This window comes from Carcharhinus amblyrhynchos, chromosome 5 (genome assembly GCF_965287045.1).
Source record: "Carcharhinus amblyrhynchos chromosome 5, sCarAmb.v2.hapA, whole genome shotgun sequence".
NCBI classification, from domain to species: Eukaryota; Metazoa; Chordata; class Chondrichthyes; order Carcharhiniformes; family Carcharhinidae; genus Carcharhinus; species Carcharhinus amblyrhynchos.
The window spans coordinates 15,764,173-15,783,215 of NC_137328.1; the positions used below are offsets into that span (position 1 = coordinate 15,764,173).

General features: G+C 43.8%; 1 protein-coding gene across 2 annotated transcripts in view; it reads left to right on the plus strand.

Annotated features, from left to right (window-relative positions):
- The window catches only part of uhrf2 (ubiquitin like with PHD and ring finger domains 2), a 130,265-nt gene that overhangs the window by 25,231 nt on the left and 85,991 nt on the right, over positions 1–19,043 (plus strand). For both annotated transcript variants that reach the window (XM_080188493.1, XM_080188492.1), the window contains one exon: positions 4,020–4,274. In XM_080188493.1, coding sequence (XP_080044619.1) covers positions 4,020–4,274 — 255 coding nt within the window. The remainder of the gene's footprint in view (positions 1–4,019; positions 4,275–19,043) is intronic.

Consider the following 19,043-nt stretch of genomic DNA (forward strand, 5'->3'; position numbering starts at 1 on the left):
TCAGGAGCCTCGAAAGTGATTTGCATACAATAAATCATTGCAGCGTTTGTGATCTGCAGGCAATCATATCAGCCATTTTGTGAATGCCAGGATCACAAGTATCAGTGAAGTGAGTGAGCACTCGGTCTGTGCTGTTGGATGTTTTGATCAAGGAAGGAATGTTGACCGGGGCACTTCCCGCTGTTTTTCGAACAATGGGTCTTTCATGGCCGGAATGAGCAAGCTCAGTTGAATAACCTGACCGAGCAGCACTCCCTCAGCACTGCACCGGGTGTGTCTGCTCGGATGGCGAGCCGCAGCTCTTGGGAGGAAACGTCAATCATCTGACTTGAGATGAAAGTGGAGTCGAATAAGCCAAACGGCTGCACGCAAAATGTGCTAAAAATACTTTGCAGCTGAGGACCAATGGCATTTGTTATGAAGTTTGATGGGGAAGTGGGAAAAGGGGAAAACAGATGCCACGTTATGATTTCTACTTTGGTCACCAAGGTCAGAACAAGCTCGCTTTTGCTGGGATGTTGTCTGTAAAAGTCTAAATCGGGGGTAAATAATCAGTATCCTGCGAGCTGTGGTATGTCTCTTTGCACCTGATTTATTCACTATTCAAGTGATGCACAAAGCCATGGATCGAGCTGTGAAAGTTGACCTTTGTAACCTCTAAAAGATCCTTCCCAAAAACTGGGGCGGGCGGGGGGGTGGGGGGGGGGGGAGAGGAGTGGCGTCTATGTTTCTGCTGAATATGAAATGTGAACTGTTGGTGTGTGTGAAAATTAAACAGTGGTTAGCACTGCTGCGTCACAGCGTCAGGGACCCGGGTTCGATTTCAGGCTTGGGTCACTGTCTATGCAGAGTCTGTACGTTCTCCCCGTGTCTTAGTAAGTTTCCTCTGGGTGCACCGGTTTCCTCCCGCAGTCCGAAAAATGTGCATTGGTCATGCTAAATTCTCCCTTCCTGTACCTGAACAGGCGCCAGAACGTGGCGACTCGGAAATTTTTGCAGTAACTTCATTGCAGTGTTAATGTAAGCCTGCTTGTGACACTCATAAACAAACTTAAAAAGTAACATCGGTGATTCATGTTAAATTAACGTAGCGTGGTTTATTTATTTAATTAATTGTACAGCGATATCTTTAACCAGAGTCAGAGCTTTGAAGACCATCAAATTCATTGGCGATGGCATCTGACGTGGCAGAATTTTCTGTTTTGGAGATCAACGATGGTGGTGGGTGGAAATGTAGGAGTGATTTCTGCTGGTTGGCAAGGCAGGTGAACATAAGCAGTCTTTCGCTTTTCATCTCTTTGAGCATGTATCTGCGAGGAGCTTGGCGAAACTTGGTGTGGGTGGGTGGAAAGTTGTCTGCCCTGCCATCACCTCATGGGTTTGAAAGTCCTTGTGCCATAAGGACATCCAGACAGACATACACTCATTGAAGGCAGGAGCTCTTGTGGCCAGCCAGTATTGGAGATGCTGGCAGATGTGATCAAACATATCCTTGGACGCACACAAGGGTGACTGTCCTTCCAGAGCAGACTTGTCGAAACGTTTTGCTTTGGGGTGGGGCATATTTCAATTTTTCTCACATTCCTAGGCTGAAAGGCAAATTTCAGACAGATAAGATTTGGCACAATATTTAAAATGAAATTCTTTTTGTTTAGAAAAGCTGATTTATGAAAACAACCAACTTGCTGTCCAAAAAAAATCACAACAATAAATTGATAATGGAAAAAATATAGTAAACAAGATGACCATAGAGTGTGAAAGGGTGAGAGTGTGAAACATAGTAAATAGAGGCAGGAGTAGGCCATTTGGCCCTTTGAACCTGCTCTACTATTTATTTTGACCACAGCTGATTATCAAATTCTATATCCTGATCCCGCCTTCTCCTTATATCCCTTGATTTCTTTGAGTTTTAATGAAGAGTCACCCTGACTCGAAACATTGCCTCTATTCTCTCTCCACAGATGCCATCAGACCTGCTGAACTTCTCTAGCATTTTCTGTTTTTATTTCAGAAGCTAAATGTTGATGCTTGGAGTGTCCCCAGATTCCAGTGACTGAAGATGGAGGAGGAAGGAGATAAATGTAATGAAAGGGATTGGGTTGAATTTAATGGTGGCAGTGGCCCCGATGACGGATTGCAGGGGAGGGGGGGTCATTGGTAACCCTGCTGTGGCTGTTCCATGGAGCCCCAACGCAATCCTATGTCCATCAGGCAATGAACTGTCTGGCATTGAGGCTTCCCCCATTTCAAGGGCAGGAGATCCCTACTCCGAGCTGCTGGCCAATAATCAGAGGGCCGGCAACCCTTCGGTCTCTGCAGCACCACTTGGAACAGTTGCCACAGCTGGTAACAGAGCAGCTCCTTGTCCAGCACTGATGGTGGATGCCACAGGATCCATATACATGGGTCATTAAGGGCCAATCACGCAGGCATCACTCAAGTAAGCAGCGAGGGGTTTGTTCTGTGGGGGAGCCCTCCATAGGCTAGAGTGTACCAGATCATGAGGGTTCTCATCCCACTGAGCTTACAAGGAGGCTGCCACATTTTACTGGCTGGCCTCCCCATTTGCAGGATGTCCCCTGGTACTGGTAGGAATATGAAGATGGAATTGGTCTCTGGCAGGGAAGGTCTATCCCGGGCTCAATCAGGAAAGTGACTGGCACTCCATTCCTGCCTTCCCTCCAAATTTTGCTGTTCCCTCCTCCACCTCTCATCCTGTCCTCATGACCCAGCTTCAGTTCCACCCATCAATGTGTGCAGTCCAAGCATCAGGAAGTGGCTGGCAACACAGCACAGCAGGCTTCATTTGGTTGGGTTGTGGGAACCAGTGCTTGGTTTGCTTGTACTGGTCAGCGGTTATGGTGATGAAGTCCGAGGCTCATTTAATATATTTGAAAATTGTAGCTCTCTGACAGTCTGTAAAACTGCATCTTGTAACCAATAAGTTGTGTTCTGTTAGCCATCTGAAGCTGAATGAGCCAAGGTAGAGCAGTCCAGCTGAGCATGAGTAAATCATAAAGACCATAATTCTTTCAGGCCAAGTTAGGGGCTTTTTGTTTTTAGTTTTGCTTTTAAACTTTATTTTCTGTGCTATTTCTGTCAGTTTCTTGAGTATATCAGGTGATTAATTAGTCTTGTAACTCACTGAAAAACCTTGGAGGAAATAAGTAATGGTGGCACAGTTAGCACTCCTGCCTCACAGCGCCTGGGACCCAGATCCAATTCTGGACTCAGATCACTGTCTGTGTGCAGCTTGCACATTCTGTTTGTGTCTACGTGGGTTTCCTCTGGTTGCTCTGGTTTCCTCCCACAGTCTCAGATACGTGTAGGTTAGGTTGATGGGCTACGCTAAATTATCCTTTAGTGTCCCAAAATGGATAGCTTAGGAGAATTAGCAGGGTAGATATATAGGGATAGAGCTGGGCTAAGATGCTCTATCAGAGAGTCGATGCATACTCAGATGGCCGAATGGCCTCCTTCTGCCCTATTATTATTTTATGAAAGTAAGTTGAGACAAAAGCAAAATAGCACAGATGCTACCAATCTCAAGTAAAAACGGTAAATGTTGAAAATACTCAGCTGATCAGGCAGCATGCATGGAGAGGGAAACAGAATTAACGTCTCAGGATGTTCTGAGGAAAGATTAGTGGCCGGAAGCCTTTAACTCTCTACAGATGGCTACGAGACCTCCTACGTATTTCCAACATTTTCTGTTTTGATTCAAGTGCAGGTGTTCCCTGAGACAAAGGAGTGGGATTATGTTTTTTCTATTAGTCATCGCCCTTTGTTTTAAAAAAAATGTTTCTTCTAGTGCTTGGTGAGTCACGACATAAGAAATTGGTTTATTTGAAGTTTCTTCTTCGACTGGAAGGCTGTAAACACAAAGCAGCATTGCCGTGTCTGTATTTTCTGAAACTATTCCCTTGTGCAGTCAGAATTGATGTTCGGGTCTTGTGTAGTAATCCTGATGTACTTTGAATGATCTAATGACTTGAGAACATTTTCTTTCTTTTTTTCAGTTGGAAGATGGCCATAGTCTGTTTGATTACAACGTGGGACTGAATGATATCATTCAGCTTTTGATTCGTCAGCCCGCTTCTTCCACAGTGAAGAAAAAGGAGAACGAGGTGGAGCTCTCGGACAGTGACTCAGGATGCAGCTCATCACAGAGCGAATGTGACAAAACCTCTTCCAGTGCAGAAAATAACAAGAAAAATCGTCCAGGGACATCTACCCGATCTTTCCTCATAGATCCAGGCTTTGGGTTGTACAAGGCAAGTTGCTACTCAGCACACAAGTAGTTTAACCTCCGATTTAAAAGCCCAAGTGTGATTAAGGGAACTGAATGCTTTGCAGAATTAGAAGGTGATGAGTTAATTAATACTTGTTGAAGACATGGGATTTTGGCAGACGGTCCATTTTGTCATGACATGATCTGAGATGATGTAGAGATGCCGGCGTCGGACTGGGGTAAACACAGTAAGAAGTCTCACAATACCAGGTTTAAGTCCAACCAGTTCATTTGATCAAATAAACTGGTTGGACTTAAACCTGGTGTTGTGAGACTTCTTACTGTGATCTGAGATGCACACTTTCTGGCAAGTTGGAAGTTACACTGGTCGATAGATGGTTGTTGTGGGAAATGGAACCAGTGTTGAGAGAGTGCAAAATTTTTCATTTTGTAGATCACACACTTGTGCACCATGGAGCCTCAAGAAACTGCATAAAAAGTATCATTTTGTATTCCCGTTATGTTCAGTGTATCTTATTGCCGAGATTAAGATATTTTAATTTCGGATTTAACCAGCAGCAAGGTAATAGGGACAACTCGTTCCAGGTCCACAGAATTAAAATAGGACAAGTAGCAGATTAGAAATATTAAATGCAAGCAAAACTTAATTGCCTGGGCCTTTTCGGGTCAGATTACAGGGATGGTGATATCCTAGTGGTATTACCACTGGACTAATAACAGAAACTCAGCTAATGTTCTGGGGACCCAGGTTCAAATCCCGACACGGCAGGAGGTGGAATTTAAATTCAATAAAAAAGTCTGTCATTAAGAATCCATTCATGACCGTGAGATCATTGTCTGTCGATTGTCAGAAAAAAAAATCCATCTGTTTCACTAATGTCCTTAAGAGAAGGAAATCTGCCATCCTTACTTGGTCTGGCCTACATGTGATTCCAGAGCCATAGCGATGTGATTGATTGTCAACTGCCGTCCAAGGGCAACTAAGGAAAGGGAATAAATGCTGACCAGCCAGTGACACCCCCGTTCCACAAAAGAATAAAAGCAGATTAGAAATATTAAGTGTAAGCAAAACTTAATTGCCTGGGGTTTTGGGGGTCAGATCACCAATGTTCAGAGATCACAGTTTTCAGTAAGAAAGGTCTCTTTTGAGTGAGGGTTTGGCATATTGAGGAAGAGTTCAAAGGAAAAAACTGACATTGAAGCATCCCGTCTTCACTGTGGATGGCCAAAAGAATTCCCAGAACTCCAAGCTTTTCCCTTGAGCATAGCATTTATACATTGGAAATAGGTTCACTGGTGCAAGTACCTCTGATAAATGCTATCATTTCTGCATTGTCTATTGGCTTTAAAAAAAAATGTGGGCCAAGGTTCAGAAATGTGTTACTCATATCCTGCTCTGAATTTTTCCCCTCTGGAAATACAACAGGAAAATAAAGCTGTCGCAAAAGAATTAAAGGCAAAATTAAGTTGCAAACTTTAATTTAGAGTGGAATTGAAGGTGGTTCTCTAATGGTTATGAATCTCGGGCGGAAAGGGGAGACAATGTAACACACAATGATCTTTCTATAACAGAGGAAAATGTATCAAAAAGTTCAAAACATTTCTTCAAATTAGCTCACCCTAGATTTTTATAATGTCTGAGGTATCTGTCTAGGGAGAGGACATGAAGCTAGTGGCATATTTTTTGTTTGTTTTGGCTACTGTAAGTCCAGATATGCTGCCAAAAAGGCAATATCTAAACCCTTGAATGTAAAATATTAACTTGCCAGAGATTTATTAATGGTTATTTTCTCCCCTCTCCTCCTTTGAAACTAAGCTCATTTGGACCAGATGGCTACATTGTCATCCCCCCACGCATGTCATCAATTGATGGCTGCCATAGTGTCACTTTGAATGGAGGCTGAGCTAGGGAGTAAAAGTAAGCAGGGCCTGGGAGAGAAATCATAAGCCATGGTGTTTTTCCTGGTTCTGAGCTCCATATTTCCACACACACACACACACACACACACCGCCATACCTTAACTCCCTTCCTCAATGGTGCATGTTATTTATCTTTCCCTTTCAAGATTGGCCAGTCATGGAAAGATCCCAGTAAAATGATGATACTCACTGTTGGCATCTGATTACAAATATCTTCCACACATATGCAGCATGGGTCATTAATATTAAGAGCACTGTGTTAGTTACTGTGTGTCATGTGGCTGAAACCAAAAGTTTACAGGTTCAGTACAAACAGCCAGCACCTGAACTGAAATGCAGTAACATCTGGTGGTGTTGTGGAGTCCCTGAGGTTCATTTCCTCCATCTCCGTTTCTCACGGCCTTCAGACTAAACAACTAATTGCAATAATAATCCCAATAGAAGAGGTTTTGCAACAACTTGCCTGTTTGCATGTTTAACTTTATAATTGCAACATTTCACAGCATGATCCTTTTCTAAGAGGTTGTTCTCAGGTCCCTGGGGCAGGGACTGCTCTTGGTATAAAGAGTGAGAGCAGAGATTTGGGATACAGCATACAGTTTCTGCAGAGCTCTGCTTCCGTTTGCAGGGGCGATCCACAGAATGGCGCCTCTGTAAGGGGATTCCTCACACGGGCACTGGTTTCGGATGCACCGCTGGTGTAACTTTGATAAGATGCTGAGGAGCGAGTCAGCTGTAAAAGCAGTCAAGAGAACTAGATCCATTAGAAATTTGCTTCTTGCATTCCACCCAGGTTGACTTGGGGTGGGAGGTGGGGGGGGCAGGGGGCAGTCTGTCAGAACACAACACATGCTTATCAGATATGGGAGTTTCGTTCCTGGTGGGACAAGGTGCTAACAGGAAGCGAGCCCACCACCCATGGAAAGTGTTTGGAAACAGCCAGGGGGACTGTATTAGGTGCTGAAGTGGACTGCTTCAGTGGCTTGCCTCAGTGCTTTGGGACTTCATCTGGTTATAAAGAAACAATAAGGCCCTCAGCCCTCACCTCTCACACCCCCTTGCCTCCACAAACTCAGAGATTTACTAATGGTAATTTTCTCCTCTCTCCTGTCCTTGAAACTAAGCTCATTTGGACCGGATGGCAACATTGTCTTGACCCCATGCTGTGTCATCAATTGTTGGTTGCCACTCTGCCACTTTGGAGGCAGAGTAGGGAAGTAGGGCCATACTCATGTTAGTTCATGCTCTTTACCCAACTCCCATGGCCTCTTGTACCCTCCATGCCAAGCTATGGCATTTCCATGCTTGTTTACCCCCCAAACATTATATGGAACCATTGAACAGTATAGTGACAATGGGATATATTTTTAAAAAACTTTAGAAAAACAGTCATTCATTCTTAACTTTTCACCTTAAAAAAAAGCTCCTTGTACTATAGGCTAACAGGAGTGTCAGTCATTCAAACCTGTTCAAGTATCAATAGCAGAAACTGCCTGAAAGCATTTTATCTTGTAGAAACAAACTTTGTGCAATTGACAGAATAGTTCAGGGTCAGAGCAGTCAATCAGGCAACGTGTTCTGAGAGTGCAGCTGTTTCAACACTCTAATGGATGTCTGGGCCCTTAGCCAAGAATACATAGTGAGGCATTTGTAAGAGGGTATCTGTTAGAGATCTGTGTGTGAATAATATGAAGTTTGAGTCTCATACTGGTTAGCTGCTTACCTGGCCTGTCAAATTGTTCACAGCACAGAAGCAGCAACGTTGGGTCAGCAGGGTGATTTCAGACTGTATACTCCTCCTGTATCTTTTTATCTAACCACATGGACATATCCTTCTAGCTAATGTGTTTGTCCTTGAATATATTCAAGCTGTTTACTCCCCATGGGAGTGAGAAACACGTTTAAAAACTCTCTGGATAAAAGCATCATTATTTGAGGTATTAGTGGCTATTTCATATTTATATTCCGTTGTTCTGCTCTTCATAAATCTTTTTCTGCGCCTTTTACATATCCTTTATATATTTTTATAACACAGGAGACCAGAACTATTCACTGTAATCCCAAGTGTAGTCTAACCAAGATTCTGTACAGGTTTAACATGGCTCTTGGGTTTCTGATTCTCTGCCACTAGAAATCATGCCCAGTGCTTTGTTTTTTTAGAATTATGAATTTATTTACCTGCATTGCTGATGAAGATCAGTGTATTCTGTGATTGCGCACGTAGGATTTTATATTCTTTTTGAATGTGTTTACTCTGTCTCTTGACCCCCCACCCCCACCCCCACCCCTGCTGCTTTTGTCTGTAGGCCTCTGGCACTGTTTTCCCTTGTGTTTGTGCTCCCACTGACTCATGGTCGCTGTTTTTAACGTGGGTCTCTGGCACTGTTCACTCCCAAGTGCTCCCTCTTAGACAAGAGGACCTAGACTGCAACCCAGAAACAGTTAACATCAGCTTGATGGCAGGATATTTTTCATTCTGCACTGAGTGACTAATACATGTACTGAACTTTTGAGGAGAGATGTGAAAGGTGAATGTCTGGAATGATTTAAGAAATGTTTGATACCACAGCAAGAGGGTTGTAGTGTCTGACTGAACTAAGATGACTCAGTGACTGTCTGCCTCCATTTACTTGGGAGTTTCTGAAACAGTTTTTGACTTCTTGATGCCAAGTACTATAGAACAGTTCATTATGCTTGGGTAGTGAAATGTGCAAAATAAAGCTGCATTGTTTTACCAATTGGTCATTCACTTTGGGTTTGACTTCCTTCCACTATTCCTCCTGATGAACAGAGCAATGCCTCAGGAAATGGATGGGGAGACCACATTTCCACCTTGATCATTATTCTCTATTTTGTCTTCGCTGAGATAGCCATTGTGTACCCCTTCCCTCACTCACAGCACTTAAAATAAGGGTGGGATGTCAGAGCCTGGGAAACTGATTCCTTATGCCATCGCTGATCCTGCCGGGCTCCAGGGGCTTGGGCTGCCATCTCGCCGTCCCATTGGGATTTGCATCCTTTATCTTTTTGCCTTTTGTCCTGCCTGAAGCCAAAACAAAAACCTGCCTCTCCGGGTTGTACGGGTCTCTTTGTTGCTTTTAAATGTTCCCTGCTTTCCCTTTCTATCTCAGCTTTCTGGCCCCACATAGATTTTGTATTTTCCCCCTCTCCTCTAAACCTAGGCACGAATCCAGATGATAAAGTTTTGCACTCTGTAAAGGGCTGTGTAAATTTGGTAACGTCTGTCCTGTTCATTGTGGTCACTGGCACAAAGCTCCCCACGTTAAGCATTTATTTTTCAGTGGAAAAGGTTTCTCTGACATCGATTTGATTCCCGCCACACCAGTGGATATGGGGAACAATAGGAAATTGTGAATTTAGATTTCCAGAAGACATTTGACAAGGTACCACCATCAAAGGTTACTGCTCAATATAGGATCTCACGGTGTAGAGTGTAACTTATTAGCACAGAAGGAGGACTGGTTAGCTAATAGAAAGCAGACAGTAGGCATAAATGGTCATTTTCAGGCTGGCAAGATGTAATGAGTGGAGTGCCACAGGGATCATTGCTGGGCCTCGACTGTTTCCAAACTGTATTAATAACTTAGGTGATGGGACCGAATGTATGGTTGTTCAATTTGCTGATGACACAATGATTGGCAGGGAAGTTAAGTTGTGAAGAGGCTAGACTGGTTCTTCAAAGGGATATTGATATGTTAAGTGAGTGGCGGGGGAAATTAACAGGTGGAAAATAACATCTAAAAATTTGAACTTGTCCTTTTTGGTAGGAAAAACAAAAAGCATCATATTTAAATGAGGAAAGATTGCAGAACTCTTGAGGCACCAAGGTGTCTTGGTACATGACTCACAGAAAGTGACATTGCAAATGTAGCAAGTGATTAGGAAGGCAAATTGAATGGGGGGGAGGGGATGGAATATAAAAGTAGAAATGTTTTTGCTACAGTTGTGTACAGTTTTGCCCTTCTTGTTTAAGAAACAGTTGAGGGAAAGTTCATTTGTGTGATTTCTGGGGTAAAGTGGGGAGCATTATCTTATGAGGAAAGGTTGGGCCTATATCCTTTGAAGTTTAGAAGAATAAGAGGCGATTTTATTGAAATAAACAAGATTCTGAGGGGACTTGACAAGGCGGATGCTGAGTAGATATTTCCTCAGTGGGAAAGACTAGAACTAGGGAATGCAGTTTAAAAATAAGGGGTCTCCCATTTAAGATAGAAATGAGGAGGATTGTTTTTCCCTAAGGATTATCAGTCTGTGGTTCACTCTTCCCCTGAGAGCAGCGAAGGCTGGGTCATTGAGTATCTTTAGGGCTGAGTTTGATAGATTCTTGATTGACAAAGGAATCAAAGGTAATCGAAAGTGGACAGGAAAGTGGAACATAAGAAATAGGAGCAGGAGTAGGCCATCTAGCCCTTCGAGCCTGAGTTGAGGCCAAACTCCGATCAGCTGTCTGGTCTACTCCTGTCCCAATTTTATATGTTCTGTATGTAAAAATGAACTTAATTATATTCAGTTACTAAAAATGACTCTTAAGTAATAAATATAATTTTACTTATGTTTGTATTATTCATGATGCATTATTTTGCATTGATAAGATAGCTCCACCCCCCACCCCTGCCCCAGGAATCACTAAAACAAACTTAAACTGTTTCTTAAATAAGAAGGGCAAAACAATACTCTGTATGTGTATAACTGTAGCAAAAACATCCCTAACTTTACATTCTATTACCCCCCCCCCCCAAATTCAATTTGCCTTCCTAATCAATTGCTGTAATTGCATGTCAGTTTTTGTGATTTGTGTACCAAGACACCTCGGTTCCTCAAAAGTTCTGCAATCTTTGCCCATTTAAAGTAAAAGGTGAGTGTCACTTTCCATCTGTGGCACCTGGTATCCACAGCAAGCCGTCCGGGACAAACATTACAAGATTACTTGCCAAGTAAAGTCCCTATTTCTCCCTGAAATGGCTAAGTCAGCACAAGTTAGATCTAGAGTTTGGAAATAACCACCAAAATCTTGCTGCCATTTACACCAGAAGGACTTTGTGGTCCCGCCAACAGCACATCCCACGACAGGCTCCCTGGCAGCAAAGGGATAGGTTCAGTGGGTAACTCCATTGGTAATCATGGGACCATAAGGTCTCACCTCCTGCTGTCACAAAACACACTGCAGAGGGAGAGGTAAATCCCATCCTGTGAATATTTTGCTTTTCAACTGACTTAGTTCATGATTTTTGCTTAACACTTGACGCATTTGTCCCAACCCTCTTGTATGTTTAAAAGTAGAGGGCTTAATTAAGGGACAGCGTGATTTAACAAGATTTGCAATGATTTGAATCAATTTGACAGTATAATTACATGCTAAAAATTTTGATCAGTTGATGGACCTTGATTAATGAATCATTGCCAGTCTAGCTGTACAAGATCCCTTGGGGATGAGCGACCATAACATGATAGAATATTTTATCAAGATGAAGAGTGAAGTAGTTGATTTGGAGACTAGGATGCTGAATCTTAATAAAGAAAACAATGAGGAAATGACGCATGAGTTGGCCTTGATAGATTGGACAGAGTTACTTAAAGGGATGACAATGGATAGACAATGGCAAACATTCAAGGAACGCATGGGGGGAACTACAACAACTGTTTATTCCTGTCTGGCACAAAAGCAAAGTGGATAAGAGGGCCAATCCAAGGCTTACAAAGGAAATTAGAGAGAGTATCCAATCTAAGGAAGAAGCATACAGATTGGCCAAGAAAAATAATAAGTCTGAGGATTGGGAGCAGTTTAGAATTCGGCAAAGAGAGACCAAGGGATTGATTAAGAAGGGGAAAATACAGTATGAGAGTAAGCTTGCAGAGAACATAATGACTGATACTAAGAGTTTCTATCGATACATGAAGAGAAAGAGGTTGGTGAAGTCAAATGTAGGTGACTTCCAGGCAGAAAGGGGGGAATGTATAATGGGGGACAAAGAAATGGCTGAGCAGCTGAATGCATACTTTGGTTCTGTCTTCACAAAAGAGGGCACAAATCAGATGCCAGAAATGTTAGAGAATGCAAGATTTAGTGAGCGGGAAGAACTGAGGGAGATCAGTATTAGTAGAGAAATGGTACTGGGAAAGTTGATGGGATTGGAGGCAGGTAAATCCCCAGGGCCTGATAATCTACATCCCAGAGTACTTAAGGAAGTTTCTTTAGAAACAGTGGGTGCATTGGTGGTCATCTTTCAGGATGCTATAAATTCTGGATCAGTCCCTGCAGAGTGGAGGATAATGAATGTCACTCCAATATTCAAAAAAGGAGGTAGAGAGAAAACAGGGAAGTATAGACCAGCAAGCTTTACATCGGAAGTGGGAAAAATTCTTGAATCCATTTTCCAGGACTTTATAGCAGAGCATTTAGAAAGCAATGGCAGAATCAGATAGAGTTAGCATGAATTTATGAAGGGGAAAGCATGTGTGACAAATCTGTTGGAATTCTTTGAAATGTAACTAGTAGAGTTGACAAGGGGGAACCAGTAGATGTGGTATATTTGGACTTTCAGAAAGTGTTTGACAAAGTCCTGCACAAGAGATTATCGTGCAAGATTAAATTGCATGGGATTGGAGGAAGTGTATTGAGGTGAATAGAAATCTGGTTGGCCGAGAAGAAACAAAGAGTAGGAATTAATGGGTGCATTTCAAATTGGCAGGCATTAATTGTGGGATGCTACGTGGATTGGTGCTGGGACCTCAGCTATTCACAATATATATATATAGGGGCGACATGGTAGCACAGTGGTTAGCACTGCTGCTTCACAGCTCCAGGGACCTGGGTTTGATTCCTGGCTTGGGTCACTGACTGTGTGCAGTTTGCACATTCTCCTCATGCCTGCGTGGGTTTCCTCCGGGTGCTCCAGTTTCCTCCCACAGTCCAAAGATGTGCACGTTAGGTTGATTGGCCATGCTAAAAATTGCCCCTTAGAATCCTGAGGTGCGTAAGTCAGAGGGATTAGCGGGTAAACATGTAGGGAGATGGGGGTAGGGCCTTGGTGGGATTGTGGCCATTGTAGACTCAATGGGCCAAATGGCCTCTTTCTGCACTGTAAGGTTCTATAATATTAATAATTTGTGTGAGGGCACAAAACGTAACAGCTCAAAGTTTGCAGATGATACCAAGTTGGGTGGGAGGGTGAACTGGGTTGAGGATGCACATTTCCTTCAGAATACAAAGAACAACCCAGCACGGGAAACAGGCCCTTCGGCCCAACAAGTCCATGCCGCCGCATCACCCTACACCTATTCTACCCTGCGTGTCTACGAATAGAACCCCTGACTTAGCCAGATTCAGGGGAGAATAGTGTCAATTTGGTAAAACCAATCAGCCTAAGAGCACATCTTTGGGGTGTGGGAGGAAACCGGAGCGCCCGGAGGAAACCCACGCATCCACAGGGAGAATGCACAAACTCCCACAGACACAGGCCCAAATCCATGTATCTGCACAGCTAGCAGTGCTAGTCACCGAGCTGTTGCGGCGCCCGTCTACCAGTCCAGGATCAAGCACACACACCGACACGAAGTACTAGGCCACTCCTGGAACCTCCAAGAGTAGCCCACGCACGACCCACCGTGTGCATGCCCCTCGTTTGACAACGAGGTGGACCTCCACCTGCGGAATAAAAGACAAAAACGTTAATCACAAGCCTGCCTTTCCGGTGTCTCCCGAGGTTCTAACCCTTATTTAATAACCCCTACCATAACCCTCCATCCTCGTTTCACTCATGTGCCTATCTAACTGAACCTTAAACGAGTCCAACGTTCCCGCCTCCACCACCCTACTCGGTAGCGCGTTCCATACCCCCACAACTCTCTGCGTAAAGAACCTTCCTCTCATATCCAAATTATATCTCTCCCCCCTCACCCTTAAATCATGTCCTCTTGTATTTGTAATCAATCTAGGGAGCAGTCTCTCACTATTGACTCTGTCTATTCCCTTCAGTATCTTATATACCTCTATCATGTCCCCCCTCAATCTCCGTCTTTCCAAGGAGAACAGTCCCAGTTTCTCCAACCTTTCCTCGTAACCCAGCCCCTCCATGCCAGGCCCTCCTGGTAAACCTCCTCTGCACCCTTTCCAGAGCCTCCACGTCCTTCCGGTAGTAAGGTGACCAGAACTGGACGCAGTACTCCAAATGCGGTCTGACCAACATTCTATACAACTGAAGCATTAGACGGCAGCTTTTAAACTCTATACCCCTTCCTATAAAGGCTAGCATTCCATAAGCCTTCCTGACAACATTCTCCACTTGTGTCGCAACCTTCATGGATTTGTGAACCTGCACTCCCAGGTCCCTCTGTGTTTCTATACTCCTAATTTGTCTACCTTTAATCACATAACTCCTCTCTACATTATTCCTTCCAAAATGCATCACCTCGCATTTGTCAGGATTAAATTCCATCTGCCACCTATCTGCCCAATGCACCAAACTATCTATATCCTGTTGTATCACCTCACAATCCACTTCGGTACCCGCCAACCCTGCCATCTTGGTGTCATCAGCAAACTTGCTGATCACACCACCTACGCTCTCTTCCAAGTCATTTATGTAGACTACAAAGAGGAGAGGTCCCAGTACTGAGCCCTGTGGCACACCACTGGTCACTGGCCTCCAGCCGGACAAAGTCCCCTCCACAACTACCCTCTGTCTCCTATTACCCAGCCAGTTCTCAATCCACCTAGCTACCTGACCTCGTATCCCATGTGCCTTAACCTTTTCTACCAGCCTACCATGAGGGACTTTGTCAAACGCCTTACTGAAATCCATATAGATGACATCAACGGCTCTCCCATTGTCAACCATTTTTGTCACCTCCTCAAAGAATTCCACCAGATTCGTAAGGCAAGACCTCCCTCTAACAAAGCCATGTTGCGTATCCCCAATCAGACCGCAACGCTCCAAATGCTCATACATCCTACCCCTAAGTACTTTTTCCATTAATTTCCCTACCACCGATGTCAAACTCACCGGCCTATAATTTCCAGGGTTATCCCTGCTACCTTTTTTGAACAGTGGTACCACATTTGCTACCCTCCAGTCTTCTGGGACCTCACCTGTGTCCAAAGAAGAGACAAAGATTTGCGCCAGAGGCCCAGCAATTTCATCTTTCACCTCCCTAAGCAGCCTGGGATAAATACCATCCGGCCCCGGAGCTTTATCCGTCCTTACGCTACCTAAAAGCCCTAGCACTTCCTCCCTCGTAATAGATATTTCCTGCAGCTGATCCTCAGCTCCCTCTAACAGACCGCACGATTCTGAACCCCTCTCCTTCGTGAATACCGACGCAAAGTATTCATTCAGGAGCTCCCCCATTCCCTCTGACTCAATACATATCTCCCCACTTTTGTCCCTAAGAGGACCAATTTTCCCTCTAACTACTCTCTTGCTCCTAATATAGGAATAAAATGCCTTCGGATTTTCCTTAATCCTACCAGCCAAAGCCATTTCATGCCCTCTCTTCGCCCTTCTAATTCTCCTTTTAAGCTCCCTCCTACTCTCTCTATATTCCTCCAGCGCACTCTCCGTACCCAGTCGTTTCGACCTAACATACGCTTCCCTCTTCTTCCTGACCAAGTCTTCAATACCCCCTGTAATCCACGGCTCTCTAATCCTATCTTTCCCATCCTTCCGCTTAACCGGAACATACCTCCCCTGCAGCCATTTCATTTTGCCCTTAAAAGCCTCCCACTTGCCAACCGTGGACTTGCCAGCTAATAGTCCCTCCCAATCAGTGTCCTGCAGCTCCCTCCTAATCCGGCCATAGCTCGCCTTTCCCCAGTTCAGCACACTCCCGTTCGGCCGGCACTCGTCCCTTTCCATTTTTACCCTAAAGTAGACGGACTTGTGGTCACTATTAGCCACATGTTCGCCTACCTCTACCTCTCCCACCTGCCCCGGCTCATTACCCAACACTAAATCCAGTATAGCCCCTCCCCTAGTCGGACTAGTTACATACTGCTCTAGAGACCCTTCCAAAACACATTTCACAAACTCCTCTCCCTCCGTACCCCCAGCTCTAGGCCCCCTCCAATTCACTCCAGGAAGATTAAAGTCACCCACTACAACCACTCTATTCTTCCTGTACCTATCCAAAATGCCCCTGCAAATGCCTTCCTCCACCGACCTCGGGCTGTTGGGTGGCCTATAATACACCCCTAGCAACGTAATCTCTCCCTTTTTATTCCTCAACTCCACCCACAGTGACTCAATCCCTATCTCTTCTATATTGTCCTCCCTCTGCACTACTGTGATGCTTTCCTTGACTAACAGTGCCACCCCTCCACCTCTCTTCAACCCTCCTCTGTCACACCTAAAACACTTGTACCCAGGAACATTCAGCTGCCAGTCCTGCCCTTCCCTTAACCATGTCTCTGTTACAGCCACTGCATCTAACTGCCTCACAAACATCAAGGCCCTAAGCTCATCCGTTTTCCCTGCCACACTCCTAGCATTGAAATTCTGGACAGGTTGGGTGAGTGTGCTAATCAATAGCAGATGCAATATAATTTGGATAAGTGTGATGTTATTCACTTTGGAAGCAAAAACAAGAAGGCAGGTTACTACCTGAGTGGCTGTAAATTGGGAGAGAAGAGTGTACAGTGGGATCTGGGTGTCCTTGTGCACCAGTCACTGAAGGTAAGCATGCAGGTGCAGCAGGCAGTGAAGAAGGCAAATGGCATGTTGGCCTTCATTGTGAGAGGTTTCGAGGACAGGAGCAGGGATGTATTGTTGCAATTGTACAGGGCCTTGGTGAGGCCACACCTAGAATATTGTGTGCAGTTTTGGTTTCCTTTTCTGAGGAAGGATGTTCTTGCTCTCGAGGGCGTGCAGCGAAGGTTTAGCAGGCTGATTCCGTTGATGGCAGGACTGATGTATGAGGAGAGATTGACTAGGTTAGGATTGTTTTTGCTGGAGTTCAGATGAACGAGGGGGGGATCTCACAGAGACTTATAAAATTCTAATAGGTCTAGACATGCTAGATGCAGGGAGAATGTTGCTGATGGTGGGGGAGCCCAGAACCAGGGTTCAGTCTGAGGATTCAGGGTAGACCTTTTAGGACGGAGGTGAGCAGACATTTGTTCACCCAAGGAGTGATGAACCTGTGGAATTCATTACCACAGGAAGTAGTTGATGCCAAAACATTGAATGCATTCAAGAGGCGGCTGGATATAGCACTTGGGTCAAATGGGATCAAAGGTTATGAGGAAAGGGCAGGATTAGGCTATTGAATTGGATGAGCAGCCATGATCGTAATGAATGGCAGGGCAGGCTTGAAAGGCCAAACTGCCTCCTCCTCCTATCTTCTATGTTTCTATATATCTGAAGAGCCTGTTTGTGTCTTCGAGGTTCCTCTTCGAAATGGCAGAACGTCAGCTGGGAAAGTCATTTCCAAAGGCTTTGCCTCAAAACTTAACTGAATAGATTCATTTTTCTTCCTGTATTGTCCCTTTTGAGAAACTTGAATGATCTGCCATTTTTAATACATCAGTTTTCATAGCATTGTCTCTGATATCTGTTTAGATGTGAAACCCGCAATTTCACTCATTCGCAACATTCAGAATGTTGCGCTGTTGTCTCATTTTATTGTTTCCCATGAGATGATCTCAAGATTTTTTTTATTGTTTAATAACACTGATACCAAATTAGCTTAGTGATGTTGGAAATGTTTGATTTTTTTTGAGTAGTGGTATAGTATTCAAACCTATTGGGTATTCATTATAGTCTTGTGGAAAATACTGCAAATGAATGTTATGCGCAACAACTATAAACACTAGATTCAGTCATTACTTTTGAATTTAAATATCAAAACATTGAAGAAAGTGTGGTATAATTTCACTCATTTGAATTAATAGCAAAGTGCAATTTATGATCAAGATTTGCTGATGTTGAGAGTTACTGGGCTAGATCAGACTTTGATATAGTGAGTGTATGTAACTTGGCTGATGCTGAGTGCTTTTAGAGATTCTGTTGTAAGAACCTAACATTTTATGTACTGAATTCACTGGTAATTTCAGCCTTTTCACTTTTGGTGCTGTACTAATGTCTTCACTTCTGTTAGCCGCCTTGTGACTGCTATCTGTGTGAATGCCATTCATTATAAAGGATATGGAATTTTGTGAACAAACCTATCTACATTTGCAACCGCTGACTCAAATATGAAAATCCCCACGCCAGATATCTGAAACTAATTACAATTTTGTCCCTTTAGATTTTCTCAAGCCCTCGTTGCCTGACTTCCTTTATTCGAGCCCTTAGACGTAGTTATGGTCAGTACATAAATCTGCAGAAACTCCTTGATTGGTTTTGATTGTGGCATCGCCATTGCAGTGAAGTGTACATTGTACATTATTGATAAGAAGCGTGCTTGTAATTGGCATTTGCGCTGATAGTCTAAGCTTTTTTTTAACATTTAGCATTGGGTAAATGGGAGTACAATATTTTCCTTTTCCCTTCTGTGTTAGTCCAAGTTGATGTGTTGCGTGTCTCCTCCCCTCTGTCTGATGGCACTGTGAAATGAGTTTGTGTAATTTTAACCAATATCCAACTAAATGCAAAGCTGCAATTTAAAACCATAATTTCACACACGTTAGCTGAAGAGTAAAAGCAGCTTTGCGGTGCATCTGGTTGCACTGTACCTGACATTGGAATGCTTAATGCCTGAATGCCGAAACTGAATGAAAATACTTCCCTCAGTACTGTAATCCCTTTTATTCATCTCAAACTCAAACTCCTCTTCAATATTTAAAAAAAAAACCTGTCTGGCTAGAATGAATAAGAAATCAGCCTATAATGTATTTCTGGGTAGAGAGAACAGT